Genomic DNA, 26,495 nt, shown 5'->3' on the forward strand with positions numbered 1-26,495 from the left:
ACTCAAATCTCCGCCCCTAAAAGTCCAAAGTCATCGCACATTTTTATTTTTATTCATCCATCCATCCATTTTCTTCCGCTTCCGGGTCGCGGGGGTAGCAGCCTAAGTAGAGAGGCCCTGACTTCCCTCTCCCCAGTCACTTGGTCCAGCTCCTTCGGGGGAATCCCGAGGCATTCCTAGGCCAGCCGAGAAACATAGTCCCTCCAGCGTGTCCTGGGTCTTCCTCTGGGTCTCCTCCCAGTGGGACGTGTCCGGAACACCTCACCAGGGAGGCGTCCAGGAGGCATCCTAACCAGATGCCCAAGCCACCTCAACTGGCTCCTCTCTTTTATTTTTATTATTTATTCAAAATACAACGAGAGGAGACGTTGCCCAGTCTGTGGAGTGGATGTTCCGGCCATACTATGCGCACCAGCTTGCGCACATGCTCCTGCCCAACAGAGACATGGACCGCATGTCCCGTGGGGAGCATCTTCATCCACCTTCAGCTGTGTGTATATGTCTATACGCAGAAGTTATGACACATCAGCAGTTGTGCACGCTCTGCAGAGCTGTCTGGAGATGCTCCTGTGCGCAAAATGCGCAATGTCTGCAGGGCGCACAGCTGAAGGTGGATGAAAACATTCATCCCCGTGGGATATGCGGTCTGCGTCTCTGCTGGGCAGGAGCGTGTGCACGAGCTGGTGGTGTAGTGTGGCTGGAACATCCACTCCACAGACTGAGCAACGTCTCCTCTCGTTGTATTTTTAATAAATAATCAAAAGAAAAATGTGCAATGACTTTGGACTTTTAGGGGCAGGGATTTGAGTTGCCGGATCCAAGCAAACATTTGCTGGAACGCAGCCGATCCGAATGAGGGAGTTCCCGGATCTTGTTCCGACAGGATCCGGCTCAAATTAAGCACTGCTTGTAACCGTAAGAAAATATTAAAAATTAAAAAGCTCACATACCTTCTTATGATCATGGAACATGTTGTTGTTAAAGTCTGTCTGGCTCCTCATTTTTTGTCTTCTTGTCAATGCACAGCCCTCCAAAGTTTGAAAGGGCTTTAAAGTAAAATCTGTGTCTAGCCACAGTTTCTTAAATACCTGCAGGGCAAACAATCTGCAGGAGTCTCACATCAGCCAGTTCAACACATTCCTATCTGGTCATAGTTGCATGGCATTTTTTTTTTTTTTTTTTTTTTTGTCTTTCAGCTGCTCCCTTCTTCAGGGGTCCCACAGCGAACTATCTTGCACAAAGTCTTGGCAATTGTTTTTATACCGGATGCCCTTCCTGACAAAACCACTGACCACTAAGCTACCACAGCTTTCTGTGTGGAACAGAGAGCTGCCATAGTGCCCAGGGGAGCAGATGGTGGGGGTTAAAGGCCTTGCTCAAGGGCCTAGAGTGGGACAAATGAGGGTGGAGTCAGGTATGGATGTTTCACCTATCCCACTCACATTTTCATGTTGTTGGTAGGGGGAGTTGAACCTGTGACCTTCCGATCATATGCCCACCTTCTCTAACCTCTGCGCCACCACTCCCACCTGTTGCATGGCATATTGTGTCATGTTTTGTTTTTTTCATTTATTTGAAAGTGCTGTGTGTAAAACTTCCTGCACTTTAAATGTACCACTTTAAAAAGCAACAGCTTAAGCTTATCATCATCTATTTTTAGAATCAAATTATTTAGAATTGCACCGCTTAAGGTGGCTGCATGTTGGAGTAGCTCCGTTACATTCATTCTGAGATATTGCTTTTCCATCCATCCGTCATCTTTACCTGCTTCTTCCTTTTTGGGTTGCGAGGGTCATTGATACCCATATCCAGCAGTAACTGTGCGAGAGGTGGAGGACACCCTAGACAGGTCTCCAGTCCATCACAGGGCCACATAAAGACAAACGAGAAAACCAAACATTCACTCTCACATTCACATCTAAAGACCATTTAAGCTCCTTATCCACAGGGCCTTTTGGGGCTCCTATGTAACTAGTTCGGGCCGATTGCGTGGTTTAGCCACAATGCCTTCAGTGGTGGAACCCACCCCATTTTTGGGACCTACTTCTCTGAGGTCCCAGGTCTGGTTCTTGTTGGGTCTAGATGTGCCATCAGCGCACTGTAGGTCACTGATTGGTCAGGGGGCGTATTCATTGGTGGAGGGCGGAGATCAAGGAGGTCATCCATTTTGGTTGTTTGTTGTTTTCCGGCTCTTCTTCTTCTAATACATGTTAGTGGTGCTTAGAAAAGAGCTTAATGTAGCACTAGCACCACCAGCTGGTAAGGTGCGTTGATATTAATAATCCGCCCACTAGAGGTGAACAATCCGCCCACTAAATGGGAACTATGGGCACTGTGGAGACAGAAAAAAACAGGTCCCATCAGAACCGGACACAACAGGGTCCAACAAGAACCGGTCCTGTGGATAAGGGGCTTTAGAGTTACCAATCAGCCTAACATGCATGTTATTGGTTTGTGGGAGGAAACCAGAGTAACCCACGCATACACAACGAGAACATGCAAACTCACCCTAGAAAGGTCCCAGACCAAGATTTGAACAGGGAACCTTCTCGCTGAGAGCAACAGCTCTTCCATCTAACCACTGAGTTGCCCTGCAATATTTTCATATTCATTCATTTTTTACAGAAGCTAAATTTTAAACAATAAAAAACATGGGACTGGTGGGATTCCATAAGCAGCTGAGGAGTTTCGGAAGGCCAAGGCTGTGGCTGAGGCAAAAGCTCCGGTGTGGGAGGAGTTAGGTGTGGCCTTGCATAGAGACTCTCAGTCAGCTCCAAGGTGATTCTGGCAAACCATCAGACACCTGAGGAGGAGAAAGCAGCACTTTACTAATACTGTGTTCAGTGAAGGTGAGGTGCTGTTGACCTCAATCAGGAATGTCGTTGGAAGGTGGAAGGAATATTTCTCAGACCACCTCAGTCCCACCAGCACGTCTTCCATGGAGGAAGCAGAGTCAGGGGACTTCGGGGTTGGTCTGTCCATTATTGTGGTTGGGGTCACCGAGGTAGTTAAAAAAACTCCATGGCGACAGGGCTCCAGAGGTGGATGAGATTCGCCCTTCCATAAGGTACTGGTTGTTGTGAGGTTGTCTTGGTTGACATGCATTTGCAACATCGCATGGACATCGGGGGCAGTGCCACTGAATTGGCAGACTGGGATGGTGGTTCCCTTCTTCAAAAAGGGGGACCAGAGGTTGTGTTTCAATTATAGGGGCATCACTCACCTTATCCTCCTTGGTAAGGTCTAGGTCTAGCCTAGGTCAGAAGTACTGGAGAAGTGAGTCCAATCGTTGGTCAAATCTCAAATCCACAAGTAACAATGTGGGTTTTGTCCTGGCTGTGGAACACTCAACCATCTCTTTACCCTCACTAGCATCCTTGAGGGGCCATCATGGGAGTTTGCCCATCCAGTCTACATGTATTTTGTGGACTTGGAGAAGACGTTTGACCGTGTTCCTTGGGGTACACTGTGGTGGGGGTGGGGTGCTCCACATGTATGGAATTGAGGGCCTGTTGCTACGGGCTGTTCGATCCCTATACAAGAGGTGCGAGAGTTTGTTTCACATTGCTGGCATTAAGTTGGACCCCTTCAGGGCTGTCCATTGTCACGATTCTGTTCATAACTTTTATGGACAGAATTTCTCGATGCATCCAGGGGACGGAGGAAGTCCAGCTCAGTGGCCTCAGGAGTCCCTCTCTGCTAGTTTGCAGCCAAGTGTGAAGCAGACGAGATGAGAATCAGCACCTCCAAATTTGAGGCCATGGACCTCAGTCGGAAAAGGGTGCATTGCTCCCTTCAGGTTGAGGGTGATGTTCTGCCTCAAGTGAAAGAGTTCAAGTACCTTGGGGTTTTGTTTATGAGTGAGGGAAGAATGGAGCATAAGACTGACAGATGGATTGTGCAGCATCTGCAGTATTGTGGACTCTGTGCTGCTCCGTTGTGTAGGGGAACACCACCTCAGAAACAGTTCACCTCAGCTTAAACAGAAACAGTTCACCTCATCTCAAACAAACATCATTCATGTGTTTTGTGTTTTGAACTGTTTAAAATAAGATCCATCTATTCCCTTGGGAACAAACAGACTTTGCTTTACAGGTGTTCAACCCAGCACTAACGGAATGTATAAAAAAAAAAAAAACTGTTACTGTGTTAACCACTTTCAATATGAACTCATTTCCCCAGAAAAGGACAGATCGTTTTAATGAGAGCTTTTGGTTCAACTGACCTCGAAGCTTAGGAACATCTGAACTCGCTACTTTGATATCTTCCTTTATCAAAGAAGAGTATTACTCCCAGGATGGTTTCCCATGGAGATAACATTTTAAAGAAACCTTTGTTTATAATGACATTTTCTTTTCAAGAGATGAACAGTGACACCTTTTGGATGAACATTGCATGCTATTTCAAAAGCTTCAGAACTGAATGTTTGTTTATGAAAATGTCTGTTTAAGTAATCTCTCTTTAAGATAATAGATTGTATTGTTTTCCTCTTTTTAAAAGAAGAGTTGCTTTTTAAAGGCAAACAGAGAAAATGGACTTAAGATGTTATAAAACATGAAAGAGTTAGAACCATCCCTCTTCCGAGAGGTGGACCAAAGTCAATCTGTAACACACAGACAGTTAAGTTAAGTTTCACTTCTTCACTTATGCTTCCACTCTACTTCATCACATCTTCTTCAAGCATTGAACTTCGAGCAAACTTCAGAGAAAAAACTTCCTCCTAGTGAGATGTCCTAGGAAAAAAGAGACGAGAGAAGCAACCTTTTCTGGAAACCCGGCAGAACCAGAAGCAGAACCTGGCATTAACCTGAAATTTGTTACCAGAGCTATTGCACCACAGAGTGGAAAAATCCCAGCTGACTCCCATATGGACCCTTGTCCCTCTAAGATGACAGGTGAATTTTGAGGAAAAATCAGCCTCTCAGTCACCAGAACATCTGAACTGGTACCATTTTTAAGCAGCTGTTGGACCATTCTGACCATCTCATTCTGGTAGGACAAGAGACCTTTAATGCCTTTCTGGTGATCATACATCACAATAATATTGCTTTATACACACACTACAGTTAATTTAGACACAATTTCAACTACTCCACAAACAGAACAGTCCAAAAATTCTGCCTTTTTAAAGTTTCACTGATTTGAATAATCAAGTAGACCTTTGATACAAAGCTATTTGTTATTCATTTGTGTATTCATTTTATGCATAATCTTCATCAGATATCCATCCATCCATTATCTTTACTCGCTTATTCCATTTTTGGGTCACGGGGGTCGCCGGTGCCCATGTCCAGCAATCACTGTGTGAAGGGCGGGGTACACCCTGGACGGGTTGCAATTCCATCACAGGGCCACATAGAGACAAACGAGACAAACAACCATTCACGCTCTCACTCACACCTAGGGACAATTTAGAGTTACCAATCAGCCTAACATGCATGTTTTTGGTCTGTGGGAGGAAACGCACGCATGCACGGAGAGAACATGCAAACTCCACCCAGAAAGGCCCCTGGACTGGGGTTTGAACCAAGGACCTGCTCACTGAGAGGCAGCAGCTCTACCAGTTGCGCCACCGTGCTGCCCTTCATCAGATATATCACAGATTATTATTTTTGTAATAAAATACATAAAATCAACTAAATTTGTGATTATTTTTGGCATATCTGTGTGTATTAACTAATTTGATGCCCTTTTAAACACGAGAAAATAATTCACTAGAACATAAAACTTGAGTCTGATTTAATAATTTTCTTGCTTAAGAACCGGAAAGCAAGTGGTACCCCTTCAGAATAAAATTACTAATAAAAATTCAACGATCTGAGGATGCTTTCCTCTACAGTTGTGATAAAAAGCAAGCCGAGCTATAAGGTGAAGCACTCTATTTACCAGTCGGTCTACATTCTTACCCTCACCTAACATAACATTACTTATGCTGCTGTAGGCTTAGACTGCTGGAGGACAAATTTACCACATTTTCTCATTCTGCTGCTGTCTTTACTTACTCTTTACCTGTTTTGCATTTGTAATTACTATATTTCTATCCTTAACATGTGATTTTTGTCTTTCTTTCAATAGGGGGTACACCTGGACCTGCCATTCTGTGTTTGTTTGTTTCTCCTTCCTGTCCTCTCAAACCTGATCCTGGTTCTGCTTGAGGTTTCTTCCTGTTAAGCCCCCAGTATACTCCCGCGTACGTACGTCCACGCGTACATATGCGCGTACTGTACACAGAGGGTTCAGACTTCATACTCGAGCGCCCACCCTGAGCAGCTGCAGAGCAGCTCCACAGACAAGGGGCGTTTACCTTCGGGACAAATTGAGGTCACCGAGTGGTCATTTGCTGAAACGCCTACTGGATTAATTGACAGGTCGGGGAAAAAAAATAAATAAAAGCGCTGGCAGCCTCAGTCGCAGCAGTGTTCTGTGTTTATATGTTGTTAATGAAAAGATCTTAAAAAAAAAAAATAGGGAGCGCTGGTTCTGCAGCCCACATATCAGATCAGCCCACCAGGAAATTTCCAGACCCTCCTGCAGCCATGCTGGACATGATTTTAATTCGCTTGTGACAAATTCCTTCATTTCTCACCATTTCAGTCATGGCATCAACAGAGGAGGAAGAGATCACTGCCTCTTGGCATAAAAAAACAAAAGAAAAGACCAGATCAGAGATGAAGAAGGGGAATTTAATACATTGGTGTCGCATACAAAACAGTCCGTCGCCGGGCAGTTTATTGTGCGACACCATGTACACGGTCATAAAAATTAAGCTTTGTGCGGACATGCCCTGTGGGGATACGCTCGTACTTCCGCGTACGTATGCGCATACGTGGGAGTATACTGGGGGTATTTAAAAGGGAAGAATCTGGTAAGGATGCTTCCTGGTTGCCTCCCTACGGAGGTGCTTCAGGCATGTCTGAGTAGGAATATACCTCGGGGAAGACCCAGGATTCTGGCTGACAGGCGGTCTTCTGAGATTAAATAATTAAATAATATGTAATACAATGTAGCCATCCAACAATAATATAATATGCCAATTAAATAATATGTAGGGGAAACCCTTGAGAGGTCTGAGCATCTTTTAACAGGTGTTTACACTAAGGTTCAGAGTTACGTAATAAATGTTGATCAACTCAATCAAAAGCATAATGTGAGTCCTTGTAACAATTGTAATCTCCCTCACTCGAAGAAAAGACAAAGAATCTGGTAATTTAAATACACAATTCTATAATGTTTATTTTCAGTGTGAATAATGACAATATGAAATTATGGCAAATATGAAGTATGGATGAATGGCCAATTAGTGTTATTTAAAAAAGTGAATGATGTAAAAATGTAAAGTCTTTGAGAAGAGGTATTCAATTTGGACTAAGGTTTTAGCTCTAACGTTAGAATTTAGGTAAACTTTATCTCAGATTTGTGAAATTAAATTATGTTTAAACTCAGCTGGCACTTAGTTGTTTTTTTCATCAGAAGGAAGACGTTTGGCCTACTGGGAAGTTGTCCATCTCTCATTACCACAATGCATGAGGGTGAGCTGAAGAAAGCCGGTGGCCTGCTGTCCCAAGAAGGAATCTTTCTTGAGGACTGCGTTCCTTTAGGCAAGACAGCACCATTGCTCATAGTTGCTCATAGTTTGGTTCCACCTCATGTACCACATGTGATGTGAATGACAATAAAGACACCTTGACCTTGATATGCTGGAGAGACTGTGTTTCTCGTGTGGCCCGGCAATGCCTTAGAATCCTCCCAGACATGTTGGAAGAGGTGGCTGTGGAAAGGGATGTCTGAGCCTTCCTGCTCAAACTGCTGACCTCGCAACCCAACTTTGGAACAAGCGAAAGATGGATGGATGGATGGATGGATGAAAAAAAATATTTTATTGCAAATACTAAATATTTTAGGTTCTAAAATACAGCTTGCTGTGAGTACAGCATTGTCTTGTGTTTTTTGCTAATTATATCACTAAATATTGGATGTAAAAATTGATTTCAAGCACACACATTGTCATGTTGTGACAAATGTTTAAACATGACAAGTGTTAATGCGTAACATATTAAATTAGCATGCTTAAATGATGGTGTCCATTCCTTTTGACTCATGTCAGACAGTGATTCTTGTAGTAGTGATGGGAGGAGAGAAGCCCCCTCTTAAATGACGTTTGCCTGTTGGAAGACGTGTCACCTTAAATCAGGGACAATATGAGTTTATTACATCATTACCAGCCAAAACCCTAAATGTGCAAAATACCAAAAATCACCTACTGTTTAACACAAAGCCTGCAGCTTCACTTACTTTATTCACCTCATTTAGATCTCAACAGTAAAACAACTTTATTTTGTTTGCGTCATTGATGTAGTTGACCAGGTTTAGCCCCTGGATCTGAGTGGGGTGATCGACTGATCCCACTGCAAATGGTGTGTCGCCTATCAACATGTCAGTTTTCACTTTCATTTGACAAAAGTAAAATGAAAATTAATTGTGTTGCCATTGATTTAGCAACCATTGAGATTACAGCACTTTATTTTCAGTCAGTGAACATCCCATTAGGTCAATGTTGGACTCAGCTTCAAACATAAACACATTAAATTTCATTGCGGAACTGCAGAGTGGAATCCTTCATCTTTTTCTTGTAGTCATCATCAAATTCTTCATTTTGAGCTACAGTGAAGTGATTCTTCCAGTCACCAACTTTTCCTGCAGAAACACAGACATCCTGTTCAGCATTTCTGCTATCAATTTCTTCTTTGGCCTCATATCAGCATTTAACAAACCTTTCCTCATGAAGTGGGAGATGTTGAAATCCATGAATGGGACATTGGAATAATTTGCCATCTGATTATTTTTCATTTTATCAAACTGCACTCCACTCACAACCATTTCTGTGATCTCAGCTGAAGGAGACAAGCCAAGAAATGAGCAGAGTTTGTCTATTTCTTGTTGAGTGTCCTGGAAACACGTGAAAAATATATATTTTTAATGTGTAACCAACCAGACCTTGGAAATAAAACAACCAATTACCTCAATCAAATCTTCGTAGAACATATAATGAAGGTTTGGATAGGTCTCTTTCTTCTTCCACCAACTCCTCACATGGTCGTACCAGGAGCCGTACATCACTGAGCCACAGAATGAAACAAGGAGTGTTAAATCCATGTGACAGAAATCAGATGTAAAATACACAATAAATAATTTCAAAAGCTTTTCATCAGGTGGTCATCAAAATTAGATTTAAACAGGCCCTCATTTATCTAGCCATTAGCCCAAGTAGGTATCTCTGCTTACAAATTCGGAAGGCGTATCTGGAAGGCCACATCTGATTGGACGATAAAACAATGGGTGTATCTGGAAGGCCACAACTGATTGGACGATAAAACAATGGGTGTATCTGGAAGGCCACAACTGATTGGACGATAAAACAATGGGTGTATCTGGAGGGCCACATTTGATTGGACTATAAAAAAATGGGCGTATCTGGAGGGACACATCTGATTAGACGAGAAAAAAGGCTGAACAAATAAAAACAAGCCATTTGTGTTAACCACAGACATATTATGTTCATGGTGTTAACCGGTTCGACATTAGTGGCGTCTCCATAACTTCTCTTTCCACCTCTCTTAACACAGAACATCCGGTTACATTTCAAAATAAGAGCAACATAAATGGGTAGTGGGGAGGGTTAAATGTTTTGTGTTTTTTTGAATACCTAGCCATTACATTAAAAAACAAAATCAGTTTTGGTTGTTGAATAATGTGAAAATAGTTACAATTGATTCATAAAGAAAGAAAAATATTAATGATACTTAAACTGGCCTTGGGTCAAAGGATGTTTCCTTTAACTTCCCATTTTCTTGTTCAACCTTTTAAATCAGTCACTGCAGATGAGTGATTGTCAGTTTCTGTCAGATTTCTGCAGCTGGAGCAGGTATTTCTGTTTACTGGTTAACTTCCTCAGCTGTCTCACATTTTAAGGGTCAATCCTACTCCATGTTTCAGCTCCTTTCATAGATCAGATCTCATAGAAGAACTTCTAAAGAGAACATTTTGTTTTTTGCATTTGTTTTGGGCCGTTATCTCATCACAGGACTCGTGATCTTTAATTGAGACCAGACTTTTTGACAAATAGGAGCAGGTTTCGCTTCAGATGCTTCATACAGTGCCTTCTCTGTTAGTGCCCCTAAGTTATGGAATGCTCTGCCTTTGCACATTTGACAGGCCCCCTCAATGTCCATTTTTAAAACCCGTCTGAAAACTCATCTCTACTACTTGGCCTTCAACCCAACTGAGACTTGATTTTACGTTATTTTTACTGGTATTGGCTTTATCTGTTTAACTCGTCGTTTTATTGTGTTTTAAATTGAGTTTTAAATTGAGTTTTTAGTTCACTGTGTGCTTGGCTTTGTAGCTTTGTTTAATGCTCTCTTTTATCTTGTTTTTAACTGATATTCAGCACTTTGTTTCAGCTGTGGGTGTGTTAAAGACCTTTATAAATAAAGCTGCTGCTGCTGCTGCTGCTGCTGCTGCTGATGATGATGATGTTTCATTGTACCCAGACCACACTCAAGATCTGCTTGTTCCATTGCATGCTTCAGATCTGCTGGTTCCATCACTAGCTGCAGACTTCCCATTTGATTCACCATCTACTACAGCCTCCACCTCTGGTTCCTTGTCATCTGCTGCAGTCCCTCCAGTCCCTGTCATCTCTACGCCTGCTGCAGATCCCCTGGTCTCCTTGCCTGCTGCAGATCTCCTGGTCTCTTCACCTGCTACAGATCCCCTGATCTCTTCACCTGCTGTAGAGCTGCTGGTTCCACCTGCAGCTATTCTGGTTCCAGTATCAGACGCAGTTCCCTTGTCTGATTCACCAGCTGCAGATCTCTCATTGGATTCATTGCCACCTGTGGTCCTCATCCCAGGTTTGCCACCTGTGGCTGTCCTTCCTGGTTCGCCATCTGCAGTTCTCCTTCCTGGTTCACCGTCTGTGGCTCTCCGTCCTGGTTTGCTGTCTGCGGTTCTCTTCACTGGTTCGCCGGCAGCAATGGTCTCTACAGTGGCCTTTTTGCTGGCAGCAACAACCTATCACCAAAGCCTCTCCAATGGTCTCTTCACCTACCACTGAAGCTTCTCCAGTGGTCTGTTCGCCTGCTGCCAAAGCCTCATCCCTGGTCTCTTCACCTACCATCAAAGCCCCACCGGTGATATCTTCGTCTGCTGCCACAGCATCTACAGTGGTCACTTTGCTTCCCTTTGACTTGAGTTGGAGAGGGTCTGGGCAGACGCAGCTCCTGCCCAGTGATGGACGGTCTCCTGGCTGACCACCTGAACTCATGTCGCATGTGGGACAGTCTCCTGGCTGCCCACCTGAAATTTTGTCCTACGCTGAACAATCTCCCAGCCGTTTGCCTGAACTTTTTGCGCCATGCTGGATGATTTTCTGGCCATTGGCCTGAACCCCTGGTGTTTTTTTTTCTTGAGCTCTTCTTTGCATTTAGTTCCCAGCTTTTTTCATCCTGTCACTTTTCTGTTTTTTGTTTATTTCCCTCATGTTCTCCTTTGTGCCATCCATCCTTTCGGTTCACCCCTCCTCCCACCTGAGTCTTGGGACGTCAAGGGCCATCTGTGTGTGTGGGGGGGGGGGGGGGGGGATTTTGAGGATCTGTGTGTGTTTTGTGACTTGTGTCATCTGTCCTGCCCTCCTCTGTGTTTTTCCCCCTTGTAATCAGTTCCTGCCTCTGACACCTGCCACCTGTTGTCCTTCCCCAGGCATTTGTGTTTATCCCCTCATTAATGTCTCTATATAGTCTCTGGTTCTTTATTGTTCCCCTGTCCGTGAATTGTCCTGTAAGGCATCATGTTGTGTCATCCTCCGTGTCTCCTTGTCCACTTTCCCTCCATTCATGTAAGTTTGCTGCCATGTCAGCCTTTTGCTTTGTTATAATAAATATATTTATTAAATATATTTATAATATTAATATATATCACTTTCTGTTTTTAAAACTCTTTTTTTTTCATCGGCTTTTAACCTAGAGTGAGTTAGCATCTGTGTCTTAATGTTGTATTCTTTTACTTATGATGTTCTGATTTTTTTATACATATATATTTAGGTGTTTTTATTGTTTTACTGTTTTTTGTTTGTTTTTAATTTTGTAGAGCATTTCGGACGGCTGCTTGTTGTATTTTAAGTGCTTTAGAAATAAATGTTGAGTTCCCCGAACGTCTGCACTTGGGTTCAACTTACCACCAGATCATGACAGGCCCATGGGCTTTTTAGAGGTCATTGGAGGGTGGCTTTTCTGGCCATTTAGGTGCTTGTGTGTGTTTAAAGTGTAACTTTTCCATTTTTCAGGACCAGAGAAAGGAGGTGTCTGTAACACTATCCTTTATGCATAATCATAGGACATGGTGTAATTCTAACTGGTCCTCTATTTGAGACATGAAGTAGGAGGAGTATGTATGCTTTATCTGTGTATGCATAATTATGACAGTAGATTATAAAAAGTTTATGCACATCAGAGCTGGACGTTTTTTACTGGGGACGTTTTGTGGTTCGTGGAGCTTATTGCTTTTAGGCTTGGACAGTGGATTACCTCATGTTGCCCTTGGGTCCTTTTGACCCAGGGGTGCCGGGAGGGAATAGAGGACTAGCATTTACCTTGGTAAGTTTCTTTTTTTTTAATTTTTAGAAACCTTTTTGTGGTAGTCTTGTAAGCACAAGAGATAGACTGTTACTTACTTTCCCTTTTTACCTTTAAATTTTGATATAATCAACAGATATGTGATTTTTTTTAAATTCCTTTATTTGTACCGTTCCATTTTAATAAACTCGTGTCTGCCTGCACTAAAATAATAACAGTTGTCTGGTGATTCTTAAGTACTGGTGAGTCCTATTTAACTGTTTTTTCCCTTAGGTTATGTACCAACTGGGTCTTATGAACAGTTCTGTGCAGAGGGTCCACTAGTGGGGATGTGACACCCCCCCCCCCACCCCACCCCCCACCCACACACACACACACCCATCCATTGCTCAAATAAGCCCCCATAGGGAGAATATGGAAGATGGCCAGGACCTTATTTTCTTAATATGCAAAAAGACAAGATTTGATTTAAGGGAGTGTTTTTTGCATATTCCTCTGGCTAATTTATTGAGACCTGATATCTAACCTCTATAACATAAGGTCAGAGTACAGGAAAATCCTATGTCGTCCAGGGAAAGTTTCATGGATCACTCATGTTCTCTGTGTCAAAGTCTAGGTGAGCGCGTATTTCCAGCCTCCCAGGTGAGACCGGAGCAATCATAGGAAAAATTACTTGTCGTATTTTGATCAATAGTGGATCTTGATTAAATGGGGTCAGAGTCTGTTACTCTCTTACATTATTATTTTTTTGTTTTGTTTTTGAGAGAAAGATCCCACTGTAAGCCTGGAATTTGGATAAATGAAGTACCAGTAGCTAAATGTAATCAACATGTTTTGCTCCTGTAGTAGTAGTATCCGGGTTCAAATCCTGGACGAGCCCCCATTAACATGTTACGTCCACCAAGAACATAACACATTAAAGGAGGACACGAGACACAAATAGAGGTTCAAACAATCAATTTATTCAAAACTGTTGCAGCTTCCTGAAAAATAGGGGAAAAAACAGGAACCCCCAATTCCCGTGTCCAACCAAGAAACACAAAAACCCAAAGTACCAACTTAAAGGAGGACCTGGTGAGCTGGCCAAATCAAACAAAAAGGTACAGCAGCAGGCCAACCTTATACAGGGCCGTCAAAGCTGCTGCTGATACCAGACTAAACCTACAAAACCCCTAAAAAAACACCTATTACAAAAGAGAGAACAAAAACATGGCTACCAGTCCCACCAGGCCAAAACGCTACAAAAAACATACAAAAAGTTAACAAAAATGACCTGAGGTGGCTGGGGCCACCGACAGCATGCCACAGCCCCAGGACAAAGGAGAAAATCAAACCAGTGTGTCTCAGAAGGGCCAAAAACAGAGTGAGCCTAAGAGAGCCATCAGAACTCCCTGAAACCAGCTTATTTATGGGCACGTAGAAAAAGCCACATTCCAAAACAATCAAAGACTGATTAACTAACTCAAAACCTATCTACAAGAACAAACCAATAAGGCCTATGTGCCTGGCCCATAACACCTGAATAAATAAAGGTTGAATGAAAAGTGTGCTCTTTCTTCCGACCTTTGTAGCTGATGATTACAGTTGCTAACTGTTTGACAAAACATCACTTGAAAAATGACCAGACTGTAGCTTTAATAGAGCAGGTAGCAGCTAATAAAACATAAATGATGAGCTGATCCTCAGCAGGTTTGAGCACTTCTTAACAATATGTTTTGGTTGTTTTCAGGTCTGGAGGGTTTTTTTGTGTGATTTAATGTAGGTTAGACAACAATTTTTTTATTGCAAAGCAATGGTTTTTGCTCATCAAACTGAAGGATTTAGGACATTTTTGAACATTTGAAAATCCATTATTAAAAAAAAGAAAAACAGTACGTGGAAAACAGTTAATGTCTGTAGGACGGATATGCCAGAGTTATAAAGCAAAATGCATCAAAATGTTTCCACCAGTTTGTGTAAGACCTTCAAGAACAAACTTGTTTTTAACTTATTGGTGTTAAAATTGATTTGACAAACAGAGTGCATGCCCTTGTGTTTCACTCGCTGATTCTAGAATGATGGTTTGTCTTTGTAAAATAAACATATGAACAAACATATGACATAGAGTAGCATGTCAGGTGTTGTTCATTAAAGACATATTTGCCAAAATTCATTACCTGATTATGATTATATGGCATTTTTATCTCCTAAATAATATTATGTTGTTAATCACAATAGTGACAAAAACTCTACAGCAATTTTTCATACATACTCTTTCCCTGAATGAATCTCTGGAAGTAGTTGTTCCAGGTTCCAGCCTCTGGTTGGGTACTGTTCATGGTATCAAAGTGGAAGTAGGAAACCATGTTGTCTTTGCCGTTGCGGGCCACATAGATGATCTACAAAAGATGAGAACCACACACAGACATTCCTTATAAATGTATCATATATTTTAAGCCCTCAAAAGAAATATGTGTTGTGCATTATTCTAAATCAGGTTTTGTGCTCATCACTATGTTGTGAATATCAGTATAATCCAGTATTTAAACTTTTCAAAGTAAAAAACAAAAAAAAAGCACAAAGACCTCTTTACCCGACAGTTTTGTTCCCAAAAGGTTTTTGGCACAAACTGGACAGGAAAATGTGTTTTGATGAGTCGAGGGGTGGTGGGGAGATTGTCCGCAAGATCTTTTCCTGTGTGAGACAATAATTATATACACAACAAAGTATAAAACTTACTTAATAACAAAACAGAAAACAAGTACTGTACAAATTCATCAAACTTTAAACAAAATATTAAAATGGTAAATGGACTGTACTTATATAGTGCCTTTCTATCTTATTTCAAGACACTCAAACCACTTTACATCACAATCTGTTCCTCATTTACCCATTCATACAGCACTCTACTAGATCTCTACAAAGCTAATTGAACAAATCATTCTAAAGTGACTAATCAGTGCGTTAGATCACATTCATACACTGATGGGACACACATCAGAGCCTATGAGGGGTTCAGTGTCTTGCCGAGGGACACTTCAGCATGTGACTGCTGGTGGATTTGAACCCCCAACTCTCGCATTGGAGGACGACGACTGCTCTAACCACTCAGCCACAGCCGCCCCAAAAACATTAAACTACATACTGCATGTTAATACAGTTCAGAAGTAGTTGCCTAAAATAAACAAAAACAGAATGAAGAGGTCGGTCATTGGCCTTTATTCATTTTTTACATTGATCCAGGCTCCGTTTAGAATTTGGAAATGGAATAAACTGTATTTCATCTTCAAAATGCTCAGGGTAACACGTCTGAATTACATGTTCTCCACTGACAACGTTTAACCATTTTTTTCTGATGATTTTTTTATGAAATCCCTCTTACCCCAAATCATAGGTAACGCAAAATCCTGTCAATGTTGTCGGAGAAAAAGGGGTGAATCTCCTGCAGGTAAGCAGCATTTCACTTCGAGACAATTTGTGTTCACTTATTGGTGAGTTGCTGACGAGCCTACTAGGTTCATTGACAAGTGGCATTGAGGATCTGACTCGTGCAAAAAACTCAAAGATTTTACTGGCCCGTTTAAAAGTGTAATAATTTATTCCACATTTATCCATTCATCCATTATCTTCCGCTTATTCCGAAGTTGGGTCGCAGTGGCAGCAGCTTGAACAGGGAGGCCCAGACATCTCTTTCCACAGCCACCTCTTCCAGCCCTTCTGGGAGGATTCCAAGACATTCCCAGGCCAACCGAGAGACATAGTCCTTCCAGTGTGTCCTGGGTCTTCCCCAGGGTCTCCTCCAAGTCGGACATGCCTGAAGCACCTCCCTTGGGAGGCGCCCAGGGAGCATCCTTATCAGATGCCTGAACAACCTCAACTGACTCCTCTCGATGTGGTGGAGCAGCAGTTCTACTCTGAGTCTCCCCCAGATAACTGAACTTCTCACCCTGTCTCTAAGGGAGAGTCCAACTACCCTGTGGAGGAAACTCGTTTCAACCGCCTGTATCCACAACCTCATTCTTTTGGTCATTACCCAGAGCTCATGACCATAGGTGAGGGTAGGAATGTAGACCGACTGGTAAACAGAGATATTTGCCTTATAGCTCAGCTCCCTCTTCACCACAACGGACCGATACAGAGTCCGCAATACTGCAGATGCTGCACCAATACGTATGTCAATCTCACGCTCCATTCTTCCATCACTCGTGAACAAAACCCTGAGATACTCGAAATCCTCCACTTGAGGCATAACCTTATCCTCGACCTCAAGAGATAAATCTACCCTTTTTCGGTTGAGGACCATGGCCTCAGATTTGGAGGTGCTGATTCTCCCAGCCGCTTCACACTCGTGAGAACTGAAGATCACGACACGATGACGCCAACAGGACCACATCATCTGCAAAAAACAGAGATGGAATCCTGAGGCCACTGAACCGTAAATCCTCTGCCCCCTGGCTGCACTGAGAAATTCTGTCCATAAGTTATGAACAGAATTTGTGACAATGGGCAGCCCTGGTGGAGTCCAACTCCCTCCCTGAAGGGGTTTGACTTACTGCGAACAAAACTCTTGCACCACTTGTATAGGGACTGAACAGCCTGTAACAACGGGCCCCCAATCACATACTCACGGAGCACCCCCAACAGTGTACCCCGAGGAACACGGTTGAATGCCTTCTCCAAGTCCACAAAACACATGTATACTGGATGGGTAAACTCCCATGACACCGCGAGTACCCTAGTGAGGGTAAAGAGCTGATCCAGTGTTCCACGGCCAGGATGGAACCCACATTGTTCCTCCTGGATTTGCAGTTTGACCAACAATCAGACTCGCTTCTCCAGTACCCCTGAAAAGACCTTACCAGTGAGACTTGGAGAGTGATGCCCCTATACAGTAATTGGAGCACACCCTCCGATCCCCCTTTTTGAAGAGGGGAACCACCACCCCAGTCTGCCAATCCAGTGGCACTGTCCCCTATGTCGATACAATGTTGCAAAGGCGTGTCACCCAAGACAGCCCCACGACATCCAGAGCCTTAAGGAAATCAGGGTGAATCTCATCCACTCCCGGAGTCCTGCCACCTCTGAACTTTTTAACTACCTTGGTGACCTCAGCCACGGTTATGGACGGACCAGCCCCAAAGTCCCACGACTCAGCTTTCTCTGTGGAAGACGTGCTGGTGGGATTGAGAATTTCTGAGAAGTATTCCTTCCGCCTCCCGATGACATCACTGGTTGAGTTCAACAGCATCCCACCTTCACTGAACACAGCTGTAGCAGCATAAATGGTGTGCTGCCATTTTAACATGGTCAATTGCAGCTTCTGTATAAAAGCACGTCACTCCTGTCTGGGTGCACGGCGTGTGTCATGACGTCTGCTTGCTTCTGCTGCAGATAACCATTCTCCGGTAACCGTGGCTAATATTTGTTTTTTCTTTGTCGCGGTCGTTTGCTTTTAGCTGCTAATACAAACTGGTTTGTTTTTCTTAACGTTCAGTCTAGCCTCTTCTCTGCTGTGCCTCCTGGCCGGTCCGTCTTCTGTGTGCCCAATTTATGGCTTGAAGGTAAGGGTTAGCCTAGCCTGCTACCGCTTACTCGTTACTGTAAACAAATGCATATTAGACAGTTTTCTGTTACAGCTGCATGATCCAATTTATACAGCAACTCTATTATAAGATTGTGCTGTAACATACAAATTTGCAGGTTGGCAATATGAGATTCTGTAAATTCTGCTGTCAATGGTTGAGTTTAATACTGACGATCTGCTCCCTTTAGTTTTCAGATGAGCCTTCTCCTGCTGTTCAGCTGGATTCTGCTCGCTGCTGTTTTGCCTAGAGGAAAAAATATTAAACTAACTCGGACCCTTGCCCTACTGGCTGAGGCTTTGATTTTAATGAACTGAGTGTACCACTAAATCTGTTTATGAAATGTGACGCGACTGTTTCATTAAGGCTGTTTGTTCATTTTTTTAAAAAATTTTTTCAGGGACTGAGACTTCGTGTGGTGGCGGTGGTGACCCTGGTGGTGGTGTCTCGCTTTGTGTGTGGAACACTCCTTTTCCCTTTTGTAGTTTAGGTGATTCATCTTTCTTCACTGGATGTGGTCTCCTTGTCTTTACAGCCCCCCTCCCCACTAGTAAGCCTCAGTCTCACCTGATATTTTAAAGTGTTTATCTCCAGTACAGCTGTTTTAAACAATTAAATGCAGTCAACAATTTTCTGGTATTGCATATTTTAAAAATACTTTTTGAATACTTTTCACTTGTGCAAATTACCCCCCCAATAAATTTGGTAAAGTTTATTTGAATCTTGTCTCCTTCCTCCAGTAGAACAAACTTACGTGTCCTTTTATTTCCTGGAGTGTAATCCCAGGTGGCGTTGTTGGTTTTCACTCATTGCAAATTGACTAAAGAATTAACATTCTCCATTATAACGTTCATATTCATTTTTAAAAGATAACCACTCCCCCAGTGCTACAGTGTTAGTAAAGTGCTGCTTTCCCCTCCTCAGCCACCTGATTGTTTGCCAGAATCTCCTCGGAGTCGACCGAGAGTCTCTATCCAAGGCCTCACCAAACTCCTCCCACAGCCGAGCTGTTGCCTCAGCAACAGCTCGGCTGTGGACCACTTGGCCCTCCGGTACTCCTCTGCTGCCTCCAGAGTCCCACTGGCCAACAAGGCCCTATAGGACTCCTTTTTCAGCTTAGCAGTAGGAATACACGACACATATGGTACACGGTAGAAACGATAGACATTTAGCCTATGAGAGATTTATCTTCTACCAGCTAACAGCAGTAATGCTGTGTCTGATGTAAAATCAGAGTTGTCAGATTTAACCGTTACGAGTTTTTTTTTTGTTGTTGTTGTTTTTTGTTTAAAACTGCGTAAATCATGTTAAAGTTTGTTTTCTTCAAGAGCTAAGGACTAAAGCTACAAGCTAACTGTGGCTGACTTGCCATACTGCTGCCATATTTGGATGCATGCACAAAATGTTGTGTTCAGTCAAAAGTTAAAGTAAGCCTTGGTCAGCTTTAGAGAGTGCATTTGTGCTTAAAAAATAAAAATAAAAAAAATAAAAAATCAGTTAAACCTGCTCTCTGATCTGTGGAAAGAACGCTGTGTTGTATGATTTTACTGCAAGACCCTCTCTGGTCAAAGCCACAGAAGAAACTGGTCGCCATTTTGTGTCAGCTCTCCTTAAAGCAGAAGGAGACACCCACTAGAGGAACCCCTCTTTTGCTTTTGATGCCAAACCTTCGTCTGTTAGAAACTGACCCACTGGACAGGTGGAGACTGTACCAGGCTAATTTTCCAAGAATGGCAAGGCTGGCCAAGAAATAACTTTGCATTCCAGCCATGAGTACTCCTTCAAAAAAGGGCATTTAGCATTGGTGGCAGCATTGTTTCATGCCACTGATCTCTGTTAAATCCAGAGACTGTGGACAAGCTAGTGTTCATAGCCAACAATCTTTAGACTCTAACAAATGACAACAAGGTTTTTATTTTTTTTATTTTAAGTGTGTTCAATGTGCACAGTGTGATGTTCATTTCTTAAGTGAGAAGACTGAAACTTTAGAGTTAACAACATATTCTTTAGTTTAAAAATATATGGCTAAAACTACATTTGCTATCTTTTGCACTGTTTTCCATTACAAGAAAGAACTTAGCTCTCGAAGAAAACAGACTTTAACATCATTTACGCAGTTTTAAACAAATAAAAAAAAAGTAACGATTAAATATCCTGATGCATGCTCAATAATCCAGGTAGAAAAATCCAAAAAAGTTCAATCTGGTCCTCTGGACATTCAAAAAATTAAAAAACAAAACAAAGCAAAAAAATGTAGATACATTTCGTCTTTCATCCGAAAGACTTCCTCAGTCTGAGGTGCTGTATTCAGCTCAGTCTCTTCAATAGCACCTTCTCAGAGTGGATCAATCAGTTTGCTGCTGGCAACCAAAACCAGCTGATCACATGCTCAAGAAGGACCATCAGCCTAACAATGGATCATTAGCACACTGATGGCTTTTTACTACTCACAGGTTTGAGTGATACTAGCAATAACAACAAACGGGAGCAGAGCGAGCACTACCACAAGCCAATGGCAAAAATAAGTAAAAAACACTACTCACTGGTGTTGAATCATACACCTAGTAGTCATTAACAATCTTTGGAGCACAGTCCAACCAACCACGCAGTTAGAGGCCTCCAATAGACAGGAGCTGAGCGAATGCTACCGCTAGCCAATGGCGAAATATAAGTGAAAAACACTTCTCACCGGTGTTGAATCACACACATAGTAGTCAGACGCTGTGAGTTGGGAGGGGGCGGAAACCGCCGTAGAACCCCAACGAACAGCAGAAATACCTATGAACAAGGTTAAAATGTCGCAGCCCCTAGGAGAGCGAACACGCTACTCCCGCCAATGGGCAGTCAGGCCTCCGACGACAGTGAAAAGTTCAAAAATCCAAAGGGCTGAAGCCCTGAATTGAACCACACTTGAGAAGAAAAAAGGAGCAGAGCTGCGGATGACGTCAGGCTATATAGCCTCTGATTGGTCATCTGTGTCACACCTGTGACTCCGTTGGTATTATTACTCGAACAGCACATGCGCAAAGGGAACATTCAGTGCTTTCAGCACCGCCCTCTGGCGGTCAGGAGGGATGAAATAGAACTCTACATGAAGAAGTTCGACGCTGGATCATTGAAGCCCTTTGGTACTTTGTGACAACCACTACTACAAAGTAATTTAATTCCTTGAGAATACTAACCTGTTTTTTTCCTTGTTTTTTGTCAAGACCTGCGTCATTGGTTTTTCCACCCCTGCAAATATTCACTCTCCTCGAGTCTCCTTGATTATGTCTGGAATCACTTAGATCTTCAGTCCTCAGAACAGACTGAGCTCAATCCCACCTGTCGACACTAGTTTCCGCCCTGCTACACTCCTAAGATCACTCACCTGTACTCCACTCCTCTGGAGTCTCCACACTCCTCTCCAAGCTGTTCCACGCTCTAAGACAAACAGGCCAAAGTAATTATTCAAGACTCTTGTTCTACAGATCCCCATACTTACCTGACCTCTCTTTCCTTGCAGATACAGTGCCTTGCGAAAGTATTCCCCCCCCCCCCCCCCCGAACTTTTCAAACTTTTGTCACATTTCAGGCTTCAAACATGAAGATATAAGATTTTTATTTTTTGTGAAGAATCAACAACAAGTGGGACACAATCGTGAAGTGGAATTAAATTTATTGGATGTGTCAAACTTTTTTACAAATAAAAAACTGAAAAGTGGGGCGTGCAATATTATTGGGCCCCCTTACTTTCAGTGCAGCAAACTCACTCCAGAAGTTCAGTGAGGATCTATGAATGATCCAATGTTGTCCCAAATGACTGATGATGATAAATAGAATCCACCTGTGTGTAATCAAGTCTCCGTATAAATGCACCTGCTCTGTGATAGTCTCAGGGTCAGTAGTGCAACATTGATGGATGCAAGCTGCCGTTAAAAACCAAAGAAGAAGTAGTCTCAGGGTTTTGTTCAATGCGCAGAGAGCATAATGAAGACCAAGGAACACACCAGGCAGGTCCGAGATACTGTTTTGGAGAAGTTTAAAGCCGGATTTGGATACAAAAAGATTTCCCAAGCTTTAAACATCCCAAGGAGCACTGTGCAAGCAATCATATTGAAATGGAAGGAGTATCAGACCACTGCAAATCTACCAAGACCCGGCCGTCCCTCTAAACTTTCATCTGGAACAAGGAGAAGACTGATCAGAGATGCAGCCAAGAGGCCCATGATCACTCTGGATGAACTGCAGAGATCTACAGCTGAGGTGGGAGAGTCTGTCCATAGGACAACAATCAGTCGTACACTGCACAAATCTGGCCTTTATGGAAGAGTGGCAAGAAGAAAACCATTTCTCAAAGATATCCATAAAAAGTGTTGTTTAAAGTTTGTCACAAGCACCTGGGAGACACCAAACATGTGGAAGAAGGTGCTCTGGTCACATGAAACCAAAATCGAACTGTTTGGCCACAATGCAAAACTATATGTTTGGCATAAAAGCAACACAGCTCATCACCCTGAACACACCATCCCCACTGTCTAACATGGTGGTGGCAGTATCATGGTTTGGGACTTCTTTTTGTCAGCAGGGACAGGGAAGATGGTCAGAATTGATGGGAAGATGGATGGGGCCAAATACAGGACCATTCTGGAAGAAAACCTGTTTGAGTCTGCAAGAGACCTGAGACTGGGACGGAGATTTATCTTCCAACAAGACAATGATCCAAAACATAAAGACACATCTACAATGGAATGGTTCACAAATAAACGTATCCAGGTGTTGGAATGGCCAAGTCAAAGTCCAGACCGGAATCCAATCGAGAATCTGTGAACGCTCTCCATCCAACCTCACTGAGCTCGAGCTGTTTTGCAAAGAAGAATGGGCAGAATTTCAGTGTCTCCATGTGTAAAACTGATGGAGACAAACCCCAAGAGACTTGCAGCTGGAACTGCAGCAAAAGGCGGCGCTACAAAGTATTAACACAAGGGGGCCCAATAATATTGCACGCCTCGCTTTTCAGTTTTTTATTTGTTAAAAAAGTTTGACACATCCAATAAATTTCTTTCCACTTCACGATTGTGTCCCACTTGTTGTTGATTCTTCACAAAAAAATTAAAAATATATATCTTTATGTTTGAAGCCTGAAATGTGGTAAAAGGTTGAAAAGTTCAAGGGAGCTGAATACTTTCACAAGGCACTGTAATTCCCCAGTGTAAATATCATCATTTCATAATAATCTGTACCTACCTTTTCATCCAATGTTGGGTCCTCTCTGTCATTTTGTATAATCTGGGGTTAAAACTAGTCAGTTCATGATATTACCATGTTCCACTGACTAAAATATAGGTTTCAATTCAATTTAATTCAGTTTATTTATATAGCGCCAAATCACAACAAAGTTGTCTCAGGGGACTTTACAGGAACAGTCAAATACATAAAAGCCAATTAGTAAAGTTCTCTATCTAAGGAATCCAGCAGACAAGTTGAATCTTGGCTTCGTTGCAGTCTCCCATCCTGAGCAAGCACAGTGGTAACAGTGGAAAGGAAGAACTCCCTTTTAAAGGAAGAAACCTCCAGCAGAACCAGACTCAGGACAAGTGGCCATCTGCTTTGACCGGCTGGTTGAGAGGACAGGAAGGAGAGACAGACTAACACAGAATGGTAGGTTTGACATCTGTGAATTATTGTATTCAGTTTTTAGTTACAACTTATACAACTTTTTTAATAATTAGGGCTGCAAATGCATAATAGACTGAAGTTCACACTTGATCTCACAAAATTGAATAAATTATGGTTAAAAAGGAAATGGTTAATTTAATATTTTGTTCTAAAGACTTGTTAAAATTCAACCAAAGAAGAAGGTGAAACAAGGAGAAACAACGAATTAGTCAAAGATACACATTACCTTCATTGACTAAGTTTTACAAGTTTCATTAAAATTCAGCCAGTGGTTCATGTGAAATATTGATAAAATCACAGACACACAGACCCTCCCCCCCCAACACACACACACACACACGCAGGCAAAGAGAATATGTCATCTCACCTTTAGCAGGGGGGCAATATGAAACCCATATCTACCAAAGACTACTGGCAGAATATCAATGATTTTGCAACATTGAAATTAACAAATCAAATATACAGAACTGATAGATTAAAAAGTGTTGATTGGTCTGTCAGGAAGCTCAAAACGACAAAATGAGCATATATCCACTATATGCGCTACAAGTCAGCAAATTGAAATCTATTTTACGTTTTTCTTTTTCTTTTTTTTTGAGAAAAAAATTGTAAATGTAAAAAAAAAAAAAAGATTTGTGACAATAAAAGCACATGTAAAAGGCAAAATGTTTGGGAAAAAAAAAATCTAATATTCCAAAACTATGTAAAAAAATATCTAGTATTGCCTGATGAGAGTGAGTGTGAACACAATGAAATGTGGTGGCAGCTGTGGACGCAGGGCTTTTACCCTAAAAGGCTTTTAAGGGTGAACACTGGAGAGCTTTTGTTTTGCTCTTATCTATACAGGTTGCAGTTTTAAAAGCAAATTAGAAAATAGTTGATTAATCTTGTTTCCATTTTTAAATCAGAAAACACTCCAATTTGAACAATGGTGTGGCAACTTTTAAATCCACTCGAAGCTAAAAAGAATTCATGAAGATGAAAAGCCTGAGTGTGATTATCAACCTGAAACCTTTCCCGGGATGAAAAGTTCCATAAAGGGCACTCTCTCGTAGATGGGGATGGACGTCTGCCGCTCTGGACTCGTCTGACCAAAATACAGCAAGTCCAAGATGTATGAGACCCACGTGGTCCCTAAAGAATGGCAGACAGGAAAACATGAACTCCTCACCTCAACAAACATTTCTATCATTTATAAAATGTGGATAAAGGTGTTTGCAGACTGGCCTGCTTTGGGGTACGTTGCAATGAGAATATCATCTGGTCTGGCCTCAAATTTTTGAACATTTTCCCAGTTGTCCGTAAAATTAGGAGCCATCCAGACACCGTGAAAATCAAAGAGCTCAGGTCGAGGCACAGTCACCTTTTTAAAAAAGGAATCAAAACATAAATATATTGTTGCATTTCCATTAAGAAGAAGGAAAAGAAGACAAATCATTGTTGTAAGATGTTGAAAGTTGGGTCAGATTGTGTAGAAAACAATTCTTTTAAAACGCCACAAAGCCTGAAGCAGCGTTCAGTCAAACACGGATGCTTGCTGAGATAAGGACGAGCTGAGGTCCTCAGATTTGCTGAAGCTGCTAAAAAGGTGTGCGGGAAATTTTATTTGCATTTATAATATCAATTGTGATAGTTAAGAAGCTTAAGTGCACTAACTCATGAAATAGAACGTAATAGATCAGGATTGTCCCTTGTTTAAGCAAACAAAGATTTAAAGTTTTTGGTATAAAAAAAATCTAAGAAAAGCAAAACTTCACATACCTTCTCAGGATTTAGTGACATGTTGTCACTGGAGTCTGTCTTGCTTCACTTCATTTAATTTGTTTCCCTCTCTTTGTAGTGAGCTGGTTCCCCTCCTCTCATGTCACTGCACTGCCCTCCAAACTTAAGAAAGGCTCAGATGTCATCTCAGTATCCAGCCCTGCCTCATCTCCCCAGATTTTCTTCACTTTCTCCTCCCTATCCAGAAAAGTTAAATCTGGTCCTCTGGACATTCAAAAAAACAAAAAACAAAACAAAGCAAAAAAATGTAGAAACGTTTCGTCTCTCATCCGAGAGACTTCCTCAGTCTGAGGAGCTGTATTCAGCTCAGTTTCTTAAATAGCACCTTCTCAGAGTGGATCAACCAGTTTTGCTGCTGACAACCAAAACCAGCTGCTCACATGGTCAAGGAGGATCATCAGCCTAACAATGGATCATTAGCACACTGATGGCTGTTTACTATTCACAGGGGGTTGAGTGATACTAGCGATAACAGCATTGTAAGAGGGGGACAATTGAACCCGGAGGCCTCCACCCCTGTTTACCGATGGACGATTTCTTTTCACAAAGATGGCCTCCTTTACTCCTCTCTCAAACCATCGTTCCTCTCTGTCCAGGATGTGAACATCTTCATCCCTGAAAGAGTGACCGCTGGCCTGGAGATGAGTGTAGACCGCAGTGTCCTGGCCTGATGATGTTGATCTTCTGTGCTGGTCCATCCTTTTGGCCAGTGGCTGTTTAGTTTCCCCGATGTAAGACTGATCACAGCCCTCCTGACACTGAACAGCAAACACAACATTACTCTGTTTGTGCCGGGGAACTGGATCTTTGGGATGAACCAGTCTTTGCCGTAATGTATTTTGGGGTTTAAAAGCCACTGGGA

The 26,495-nt window shown here is 42.3% G+C and overlaps 1 protein-coding gene across 1 annotated transcript; it reads right to left on the minus strand.

Annotated features, from left to right (window-relative positions):
* Window positions 1-8,581: 8,581 nt before the first annotated feature.
* Window positions 8,582-25,636, minus strand: LOC119417499 (cytosolic sulfotransferase 3-like). Its single transcript, XM_037684711.1, has 8 exons — window positions 25,613-25,636; window positions 25,079-25,214; window positions 24,857-24,985; window positions 15,205-15,305; window positions 14,884-15,010; window positions 9,019-9,116; window positions 8,772-8,946; window positions 8,582-8,694 (listed from the first exon to the last, which is right to left on the minus strand). Exons 1-8 carry the CDS (start codon window positions 25,631-25,633, stop codon window positions 8,582-8,584), a joined length of 900 nt encoding a protein of 299 aa, XP_037540639.1. The 5' UTR covers window positions 25,634-25,636.
* Between the last annotated feature and the right edge of the window lie 859 nt (window positions 25,637-26,495).

Source organism: Nematolebias whitei, chromosome 11, assembly GCF_014905685.2.
Source record: "Nematolebias whitei isolate Nwh7 chromosome 11, NemWhi1, whole genome shotgun sequence".
Lineage (NCBI taxonomy): Eukaryota > Metazoa > Chordata > Actinopteri > Cyprinodontiformes > Rivulidae > Nematolebias > Nematolebias whitei.

Excerpts from the sequence above, each read along its gene's own strand:
- LOC119417499 (XM_037684711.1), bottom strand. The coding sequence starts at position 25,633 with ATGTCACTAAATCCTGAGAAG. Across the intron at positions 24,986-25,078 it reads TGCAACGTACCCCAAAGCAG|GGACCACGTGGGTCTCATAC; the intron begins GCCAGTCTGCAA and ends GCCATTCTTTAG. Across the intron at positions 15,011-15,204 it reads TTTGGGAACAAAACTGTCGG|ATCATCTATGTGGCCCGCAA; the intron begins GTAAAGAGGTCT and ends CATCTTTTGTAG.